Source organism: Nerophis lumbriciformis, linkage group LG07 (assembly GCF_033978685.3).
Source record: "Nerophis lumbriciformis linkage group LG07, RoL_Nlum_v2.1, whole genome shotgun sequence".
NCBI classification, from domain to species: Eukaryota; Metazoa; Chordata; class Actinopteri; order Syngnathiformes; family Syngnathidae; genus Nerophis; species Nerophis lumbriciformis.
This window is the reverse complement of record NC_084554.2, coordinates 23723632-23734786: the sequence shown is the minus strand read 5'-3', so window position 1 is coordinate 23734786 and position 11155 is coordinate 23723632. Positions and strand designations below refer to the sequence as shown.

Genomic DNA, 11155 nt, shown 5'->3' with positions numbered 1-11155 from the left:
GATGTTAACTGCTTTGAACTAATAATTCTAGAGTGTTTACTAATCACTCCTAATGCTCTTTTGAACTGAACTATAGTTAACAAATTGCCAATTTGTGTTGCTCTCCCAAGACGACAACACAAGTCATCGTGTGTACATACATTAAAATTGGCGACATTCGAGTTCCCATTTTGTTAAATACAAGAAAGGCAATTATTTCTGTAAGCAGCACAAATGTGTAAAACACATGACAAAGTCTTGTACCAATATATATTCATGTGAGAGGTCAACAAAACAGGAAAGGGACAGGCATTTCCAAAATATATTGTTGTAAACAATACCCTTCATTGAGATGCACGGAAAAGCAGTGATGCTTTAGTGTGTAACGGTTAATTCAAAACGTGTCAGCGGCCAGATCAAGCATTGTGGAATCGGACCTTGAAGTCGTTAATGCTTTACAATGAATAAACAATGAATTGCAAATCATAACAGTAATACATTTGAAAAAACATTGTTTAAAAAAATAAAAAAAAAATAAAAAAATCTTAAATTCACATTTCAATCACATCCACATTCATGAGCTCCTTCCTGGACAGGATGCTGGTGTATCGCCCTCTATGTCGGACACACACGACACCAAACAAATTAGTTAGCATCGATGGTAACAAGAAAAACGGCTATCATGCGGACGGACAGTTCTCGGCAGGATGTATTAGAAGAGTATCCAAGTGCAAAAAAAACATATTTCTTCAAATGTAGTTGGTTTTCCTAATTCTATTTCATTCTTTTCATGTAGCCTCAATCCCCCAAGATGGCAAAAGTCAATAAAAATAAAATATATTCTAAAATAAATGTTCACGCAGAATGTCCAACTCGTTTAACAGAAAGAAAACATCTGCAGTATAGTTTAGCATTACCTAGATCCTTCATTGCTATTAGGGATGTAACAATAAACGGTATTAAAGCTAATTGTGGTAAAACTCTCGACTGTTGGTATTATCGTTTTAAATTTTGATTTCTGGCGCTAGCTTAAAAGCTAACATGAATTAGCGAATTTAATGTCATTCCTCATTAAAAAATTACATACTCCAATCTAAAGTTGTAAAAACACAATACTGTCTGAGCAACTAAGCTATTCAATTGTGCACATTAAGGCTAAAAGCTGTGCTCTTCGAGTGATCGGAATTTACTCAAAAGGAATATGACATTGAGATGTTTTTACGGTGCGTTCAAGGACCAGTAACCAGAGTAGGACACCAAAACGCCTACTAAAACAGTTAGTGAAATATAAGAAACAATAACATTACAAATTGTGGGCTTTCTAACAGTGGGTCTATTTATTTTAGCCATTTAAAAAATCTAAAGATTTTATGTTAAGTATTTTTGAGCACATTAAAGAATACCGCGATAATGATAACTGTGATAATTTAAGTCCCAATAAACATGAAAATACATGTTCTTATCGTTACATCCCTAATTGCTATACAACTCAAACCTTGGAAAGGCTTTTAACGTGCAACACCATTCAACTCCTGGTCCTCAGATACCAACGTTTTCAACTAACTAGAACTATGCGCAAACGGCCTACCAAACTAGTCTGAGGGTCTGTCTCCAAGTACTTTTAAGGACACTAGTGTCAAAATAGATGCACATAAATATTGTGAAAAACAATTCCTATCAAGGTATCCATATAAAGCACTTGTGCAGTGAAGTACCGTATTTTCCGCACTATTAGCCGCACCTAAAAACCACAAATGTTCTCAAAAGCTGACAGTGCGCCTTTTAACCCGGTGCGCTTTATATATGGATAAATATTAAGATTCATTTTCATAAAGTTTCGGTCTCGCAACTACGGTAAACAGCCGCCATCTTTTTTCCCCGTAGAAGAAGCGCGCGGTGCATGCTGGGATATGTGACGTTTCATTTCCATTTGTGTGTTTATGTAAAGACCCCAAAATGGCTCCTATTAAGTGTGTTGTCTGTCTAATTATAAATAATGCAGACGAGGCGTGTTAACTGAGTTCTCAACGTTTACTCACAGCGTGCTCATAACCACATTCTAACTCCCAGCATACAACGCTTCTCAGGGCTACCGCGCATGCTCGTCACTATCGTTGCATGCTGGGTAGTGTAGTTGTTATATTTGCTAGCTCATAACATCACATTAAGAGACACGCTTACGCGCTTAATTCAATACTCGCCGTCATTCCGGGTGGATTGACAAAAGACCTCCAGCCGCTACATATTGGTGTCAACAGGGCATTCGAAGCTAGACTGCTAACTGCGTGGGAACAGTGGATGACAGAAGGCGAACACACCTTCACTAAGACAGGGAGACAGCGCCAGACGACGCCAACATCACCTTCACTAAGACAGGGAGACAGCGCCAGACGAGGCCAACATCTGCCAGTGGATCGTAAATGCCTGGGCAGATATTTCGGTCACAACTGTGGTCCGAGCTTTCCGGAAGGCAGGATTCACAGAACTGCTGGACAACAGTGACACTGACTCCGATTACTTCGACGAGACGGAGCCGGCCATTTTGGATCCCACATTCGCCCAACTTTTCAATTCGGACACGAAGGAGAAGAATTCGAGGGATTTATGAATGAAGAATAACTTCAGAAAGTGAGCGTTATGTTTATTTTGTGTGTTGTGACATTAACGTTCGAGCAACATTATGTTGCTATTGCTCTGCACTATTTTGAATTTTACTATATTTGTGATTGCACATTTGCGTACATTTTGGGAGTGAACAGAGTTGTTAGAACGCTGGTTTTTAATATATTATTAAAGTTTGACTGACCTATCTGACTGTTTTTTTGACATTCCTTTAGCGCAGTTAGATGCGGCTTTCAGCACGGGGCGGCTTATAGGTGGACAAAGTTTTGAAATATGCTGTTCATTGAAGGCGCGGCTTATAACCCAGGGCGCCTTATGGTGCGGAAAATACGGTATGTGCTTTTCCCTTTATTTTAGAGCAGGGGTCTCAAACTCAATTTACCCTGGGGGCTGCTGGAGGTAAGGTCTGGGTGAGAGGTTGGGCCGCATAAAGTACTGAATTCACTTCAGAATCACATTTTAGCCACATGACTACATTTTTCAACTACTTCTACCAGCAGCTAGTGACCCTGAGCTACTGGAGACCTTGAGTAAAATTCATATTTTGACACTGTGGAGTTTGCCAGAGGATGGTCAGACACTTCAGCTTCCTTAAAGTTGCTCTTTAATTAGGCCAACAGTAGCCAACAGCAGGAGATAATTACTCAACATAGTCAAAAGAAGAAAACATTATAACCATCACAATGCAACGGGTAGATAACTCATACACTATGTTACCTCAACATGTACTTTGAGCAACTATTTGTAAAAAGGTGCCACAAAGCATGTTAAGAGTGTTTTGAGGTTGCTAAAGTTACATGTTAAGAGTTAGCACAGCTGTTTAGGATTCACTATAGTAGAAGATCCCCCATGTGTGATTGTAGTGTAATATATATGTTAACCACAAGTGAGATCCCCGCTCTGAAGAAATTACAGGCTGACGCGAAACTGTATTCATTTATCGTGCTAATGATGCTAAGCAGCTGTAGTGGAATTGACATAAGCTGGGACCTTGACATCAAGCCAACCCTGGCTTTACCAAATCCTTTCACACAAGGCTCAAACAATTTCGAGGGATTCATTTGATCAGGGTCCAGGGCAGTGCCTGCATTAGAGACTAAAATACTTCCATACAAATTTAGGTCAAGTCGCGGTTTACCTTATAAAGAAAAATGTTTAACCTTCTACTGTGACATCTTTTCTTACTAAGGTTGACCGTTGTAGCCTTCAAAACATGCAAATAAGACTAATAAAAAGTGCAACAACTCTACCTGCTGTTTAGCTTTTAAGATATTCCCAATTGTTTTTAAATACTTAAAAAAGGACCTATTATTTTAATTTTTGATGTGTACCAATTAAAGACTAAAATCTAAGGCATTCATTTGTTGTCTTTGAGTCCAGAAGACAAAATGTGGACATCATAAATGGGGGATGAAAGTAGAAAAACTACTTTAGCATATGGTTGCATTCGTAAAAAAAATTCAGTTTTTTGTGAATACCAAGCAAGCAAAGTATCTCCCACTGAATTGTAGCTCAAAGCATGAACACACGGTTATTTCCAAAAACAACAACAACAAAAAATCCAGCATCATCAGTACCGTTTGACTTGCATAATATAGAATGGCTTCCACACAGCCAGATGCTAATTTAAAGCTCCTTGTTGGTTTAAGTATGCCTAAATTCCGGACCAGCGACCACTATGACTACTTGGACATGTCCCACTTGTGACAGAGCATGACGTTCATGTTTCAGTGCTGTTTGATTTTGTCTTTCCTTATACATCGTTGTGCTTTCTCAGGTTCTACCTTAGAAACAAAGCATTTACCAGTTGACCATACTGAAGCACTAATTTGTAGCGTGTCATCTGTAGCGCAACAGTGTTGAGCAGATTAAATTATGATGGAAATACATACAGCAATTTGCCAATAATCTGTTTAACAAAACGAATGCAGGGTAACATGAATATCTGAACATGCTCTCTGAAAGTCCAATAAATAATGTTCACAATTGGTCAGTCTCAATGGAGTTGTGCCTGTGTTATACAATAAGTGATGTTTTAGTTCAATGGTAAAGTCCTTAAATCACCAAATTAATCATGATATAGGTTGTATTCAGTAATGTGACTTTTAAACAGAAGTACACAAAGTGGTGGGCCACAAAATCAACATGGCTACTTTGCCAAACACACACGCAAACAGTGTGAAAACTATCGAAGTACGCAAGTGGTCTTGATCTTGCCACTAAAAGCTGATACAAGCAAACAATGCAAACTATGCAATGAAATGTATCCTTGTAAATTATCAAAAAAAGATTTTCCGAGTGATGTCAAGGATTAGCCTTCGGTCACGTTCACAAACATGTCATTCTACACGACAAAACATGACATTTTCAAAAAGCACAGATGTCTACAACTTCTTTGTGTGTGGCTCAGTCAAGGAAATTGTTATGAAGATTATCCTGGATAAAACATGCATTGTTTTTGCTCGGGTAACGTTGCATTTCATGATTTAACGTCGCGTTTATAGCCATGTCTGTTGCCTTAATTTCGTTGCGCCGTTACAAGTATGTGTATTTTCCACCATCTTTATCAAAATATAACTATAGACCTCAATGTTGTGTATGTGCTGAAAGCTTGATTTACAATGCTGCCTTTGGTAAAAGCTTAACAATTTTAGGTTTTGCTCACATTTGATTTCTCTTTTATTTAGGCTCACCGAGTTGGTTTACGAAACACTCGTAGCAAAACTGCGCTTTTAAAACTCCAAAACAAGATAAAATACAAATAATATCAAGATGATAATTAAATGGGAAACACTAAACGATAAAATATATCAAACAAACCTTTACAATGTGATTACTGCAAACGTGTGTGTTTCTTGTCTATTCTCCCTCGGGACTGTAGTGCATGCCACTTTTCTCGTCATCTTTCGTAAAATCTTGACATATTTCGCCATTTTTGATTACCTCTCAATAAATCTGAAAAAACTTTTATCCTTTTCACGATTTATGCAGTTCCAAAAGCCGAAAAGAACAAGCATAGGGCATTATTCTTTGAGTAAGGCAAAATGCCACCCAGAACGCTATGCCAACAGACGCTCACTGACCCACCACTTTGAGCCTCGCATAGTTAATGAGCCGGACGCGACACCAGGTGAATACAACCTATACTTCAATCTATAATCGTAAAAAATATTTTTTCCTCTCCTAATACTCCATATAATATATGGCTAATGTCAGCACTTCATTGGGCAACTCGTGATGGTTTGTGTTGTGTTGACCTCTAGACCAGAGCCTCCATGTAGAACCAATTATCTCAAATTGTTATTTGTCTGTAAACCTTGTGTACGCTTAACTGAACACAAAAGTGCAAAACGGCCAGGACTGCTGTGTGGCCTCAGTAGTGCTTCTCCTGCAGGTAATCTTTCATCTTGTTGGGTAAGGGCAGTTTCTGAATCAAGTCTATCCTTGTGTATTGTCTAATGACAAAGCGACAAAGGTACTGAAGGGAGCGCACTTGCATAAAACGAGATACAGGGTTAGTTAGTCTGACAGGGTAGGTTGCAGACCCTGGTAAGCGAGACCTTGAGTAACAAAAAGCACCATTCTCAGAGTCTTTTATAGAATGTTCAATTAGGTCCACAATAGAAGTGTGTCCTTCCACGTCCGGCTGCTCATAAAAGCTAAAGCGTCCATTAGAGTGTTCGATGCGGGTGTGAAGCGTTTTGCCCTGGGACCTGAAACTCAGGCTGAGCAAGTACCTGTCGTCCGAACTGTCTCTGACCAAAAACGAGCCATCGGCTAAATTGATTAGTTTTTCCTCTGCCTCCCAGCGTGTGATAGGGCCCCAGTACCAGCCCTGCCTCGCTAACTTCTTCAGCTCTTCTGTCAGGCTGGTCACCACCATAGGCCCGCTGCTTTGGACAGAATCGTACACTCGGCTGACCCCAGGAGCCGAATTCGGGTCAAAGTTGAGGTGGTGTCTAACTCTCTCAGCAACTTGACTGTCTGAAGAGCTGAAGCCTGAAAAAGTCCTGGGGATATGTCCATTACTGGTCATGGGAGGCAAAAGGGGAGAGAGAGGAGGCGGGACCTCTCCTCTTGAGCTTTGGAGCATTAAGCGAGCAGAACCGATAAGAAGACTATTAACTGAGGTTTCCATAAAAAGATCTGGAGGCAAAGAGCCCACCATTTCATGTTCCTCGTGTCCCTGGTCCACCAGGGGGGACCCAATGTCTGCCTCAGCCACCATCTCCATAGGAGAGGAGCTGTCTAGACAGAAGGAGTGAGACCCTTCTGGGTACATTCCCTCATCTAAAGGCATTGTGTACTGGATGTAGTCTTGGGGTGTTAACCCCAGCACCACAGGCACGTCATTATCAATATTTAAATGCAGGTCACCATTTTGGGACTGCTTTAAGGATTCGGCTTGGTCCTGAAAGAGCGCATCCATCTGAAAATTGCTGAATTCCTTTCGGAGTCCATTTAAGTTGGGGCTAGGGCTAGGAGAGTGAACCATGGCTTTAACTTTGACCTCCATCTTAATACAGCCGTCATCAGAGTTGACTTGCCGAAGAGGCCATGGTGAGGGGCTGTAGTGGTGACTCCTTAGGGATGCAGATCTCAGCGGTCTCTGGGCTTTCACCTCGTTGAAGCTAATGGGCACAGATGAGGAGATGGTGTCCTCATCGTCCGCTGAGCCAGTGATGGAGGACCCAGCTTTGCCCTTTGCTTTCTGCTTTGCGGATAACCTTCTCTTCAGTGATCCCATCAGGGTCTCGCTCTTTGAGCGGTTTTTACTCTGGACACTTTTGTCCTCCTCCCCACCCAGATTGCACACCGATAGGTCTTTGGTGTAGCAGCCACCAAAAAGTGACTCGTCCTTAGAGAACTCTGTGGTCACTGCGGGCTGTTGGAGCATGACAAAGTCGCCCTCCTCTTTGCCCTTTATGCTCAGGGACTTCCGAATGGTCTTAAGGCTGATCTTCTTCATTCTGATGGGGCCCTCCTCCAAAGCGGGGGCATGAGATGTTTCTTCTTGTTTCCTGATGAAAGTACTATCCACAGTATCCTCCCATCAGGTCGCACAAAAGTCATGCATACAGCGGAGCACCTAAACCCTTCAAAAAGGAAAGAAATGCAGACAGTGACACAATCTTACAGTATAAATGAACGGCTGAAGCTGACCACATTATACTCTTCTGGACATTTAGTTTTTTCCCTCTCATGCATTTCGATACGATTGACCTTTTGACCAAAAATGTTTTCAATTTGTCCAAACTGAAGATTTATGATGCAGTATCAAATAAGCACAAACACACATAGTAATTATAAATCCTACGATATCCAACCTGATGGGAATCAAGTATAACACATATACTGCACACAGATTTTTGGTACTTTGTTTACATAGCGACAGCTTGCTGATCAAGCTGACGTTTTTCAACCCACAGAGAAGCCTATAAAAACAGCTTTAATAAGGATGTGGATATTCAATAACGCTATTTTATGTTTTTAACACAAATTCATCCAGTGTTCGCATGTGCTTACTCAACACATTCTAAATATAACATTTAGGGGTGTAACGATTCGTTTTTACAACGATTTGATTCAGAATTTGTAGTTGCCGATTCAATTCAGAGAATTATTTTTAGAACGATAAAATCCCAAACGATTCAATGAATTGAAATCGATTCAGTGACTTTTTAACAAAAAAAAAAATCACAAATAAACCAGTGTGACTCTGAAATAAATACTGGATACTAGGCGTTTGTGATATATCGATTTTATTAATATATTTTACCTTTTTTTTTCTTTCTCTACTCTTGCCACAGACCTTCCATAGCTTACTTCCTTAGCGGCACTAGCCAAACAGTTTATGCTAGTGCTCACGACAGCGAGACCTTTGTTCCAAAGAAAAGTGCTGTCAGTACTTTAATTTTGCGGCAACAGGCGTGGAACAAATGACTGCACATGGCAAAGTTTATCTAAAAAAGGCAGCACAATAAATTTATTCCAGCACCTGAACCCGAAGCCGAAATGCAACTCTTTACGAGGCAAACAAGACCGTCAAACAAACAAAGAGCTATGGTGTATTAATTTGCCCAAGTTATGTATGATGATACCATGTATGATGAGAAAGAAGCACAATGCACAGAGCAATCATTAAAGCGGTTGCTCTGCACACCACCAAGATGTGTGAATGAAAAAGCCTTTGTTTATCCACTTCCTGAAACAAACTAAAGTCCTCAATGTTTTACTTGACTCTTTTAATGGATACAATGTATAAAACTACATATTCATTTACAGAAGTATTTTATTCAAGACAGAAATTTTAAGTTTGCACTTCATTGATCTCAATGATCTACATCTTAAAGATACATTTAAATCAGTGTGAGTGGCACTGGGAGAAGGTGGGTAAAATGTATTGCCCAAGGACACAAGCAGTCACTAGGATGACGAAAGCGGGGATGGAACCTGAAACCCTCAAGGTGCTGGCTACTGGACACCGCATATGAATTTTGTTTACAAAGAAGTAAGTAAACAACAATTAGTGGCAAATGCATTCACATCTTATTTGAATAAAGTGCAACCAACATTTTAGGAGGAAACATTTCCTGCTCTCATTCTCAATATTTAAGCAATTTTCAATAAAACTACAGTAACCGTAGATTTACCTGCTAAATAATATTCCCCGACCCGGCCATACAGTATCTGTTGTCCGCCCTGAAATCGAAGATAAAGAACAGCATCCCAGCTGCGCAGAAGCATGTATGCCCCCTAATCCATGTTGATGGTGTTGGCCGCTTGCTTCCTAATTTCCACAGCCTCCTTGATCCATCTCTTGTATACATGTTTTCTGATGAAATTACTTTTCCATGCCTACTAGTTGTTGTGTTCCGGAAGTATGTGCATCGCCGTAACTTGCTACGTGGTCACTTCCCTTGTGTAGGTCGCGTCCTTTGTGACTTAAAGTTGTTGTGGCTTTATATTATTATGTTGTGGCTTTTGCACTCGTGCTGTAGCTGACAGTTTTTATGTGGTAATTAATGATAGTCTTTTGCATTTGTTATGACTTTTCTCGACCACTGTCGCCATCTGCCATTTTGTTTTGATGACACCGCAGATGAGTAAGCAGACTTACTGGTTAACGTCCCTATCATTTAAGGTGCTTAACTTCATAGAAAGTCTGCCATTCTTAAATCCAATGTTTTCCTTTTTTTAATACCGATAAAATTGATCGATTCATTATTAAAACAATCTTGAATCACAACTTATCTTCCGGAAGGCAAACTAGCCAAGCATAGATCGATGTAGTTAAATCTAATAAATATAAATCGATACATCGATTAATCGTTACACCCCTATTAAGATTTATGTCCATCCATTCATTTGTATTTAGCAAATTAAATGTAATCTACATGCCCAGACTCACTCCAAACTATTTAACATCAACATAAAGACTTGGTGCTGGAAAAAAATTTGCTATCTCCTGGCTGATTACTCACCATTATGAGCAGGAAAATGGTGACTCGACTTGCCTGGAGGGGGTCAAGTTCCACTTGCACCACCTATCATTGGATGCTATTAAAATCAAACAAAGGGAATATGGTTAGTATAATGTCATAACTTGCTTATTTAACCTACCATATTATCACAGTGCGTTAATAACGCGAGATAACAGCGAGTAGTTTATACAACCATGCCCATTGACAGTGCCTATTGTGGAACTAGAAACTAGCCTAGCCTAGCACGGCCTACGCATTTAGCTAAGTCACAAATGACATCTTGAGTGTGGTAATTAAATAACAATAAGGCAGCTTAATCAAAATGAGGAAAACAAAAATATTGCTTGGTTGCTGAATAAAGCGTGTCAATACAACACACAGCTCATACGACGCAAGGTAGCATGGTAGCTATAATGCTAGCAAGTCTGCTCACAGAGTCCATGATTAACCTAAACGGCTTACATATTCAAATATCCCCACAATATCTCCCGAGCCCGCGGTGGTGATAAATAAACCCGAATCCGTATGTAAGGGTACATAAAAAGGCTAGGTCTCTTATCTTTGCCGGATAACGACAGGTAGCTTAGCTAACGTTAGCGTTAGCTACCTAGTTGTTGTCGCAAACATGTAACGTTACCTTGCCGTTGTTCTGCTTTCGAGTGAACAGGGAAAGCGTCCGCGTTTACATCTTCAGGGTCGGTACTTGTTTAAAAGATGAAGCTAGTCCGACACACTCCCGAATAAGTTGACACCTTTGTGAGTGACAATAGGTTAGCACACTGGAGGAGCTCACGGCCTCTTCCTTTGTTGCCTGTTGAGCTGCTGTGGCTGGCAGGCAGTGAATGCAACACATTGGCGCTTCATTCCGTTTATGCATAGTTTAATTAAATGAAAAAAAACATTTGTAAAACATATAAGACAACCACTTATGAAGGTTAATTGGTGTCTTTATGACGAAATAATTGAATTTTAGCTTTTAAATTTTGCGAACTGATTTTTTTTTTCAATTCAATTGCATTGAAAAGTGAATCTTGAGTTTTGGACAGTGATTTTTTCTGCACTGAATTTTT

General features: G+C 40.0%; 1 protein-coding gene across 1 annotated transcript; it reads right to left on the bottom strand.

Moving 5' to 3' along the window:
* Positions 1–506: 506 nt before the first annotated feature.
* socs6a (suppressor of cytokine signaling 6a) lies at positions 507–10886 on the bottom strand. The gene is made up of 3 exons (XM_061965623.2): positions 10723–10886; positions 10086–10161; positions 507–7697 (listed from the first exon to the last, which is right to left on the bottom strand). Exon 3 carries the CDS (start codon positions 7568–7570, stop codon positions 5975–5977), a length of 1596 nt encoding a protein of 531 aa, XP_061821607.1. The 5' UTR covers positions 7571–7697; positions 10086–10161; positions 10723–10886; the 3' UTR covers positions 507–5974.
* Between the last annotated feature and the right edge of the window lie 269 nt (positions 10887–11155).

Excerpts from the sequence above, each read along its gene's own strand:
- socs6a (XM_061965623.2), bottom strand. The coding sequence starts at position 7,570 with ATGAAGAAGATCAGCCTTAAGACCATTCGGAAGTCCCTGAGCATAAAG.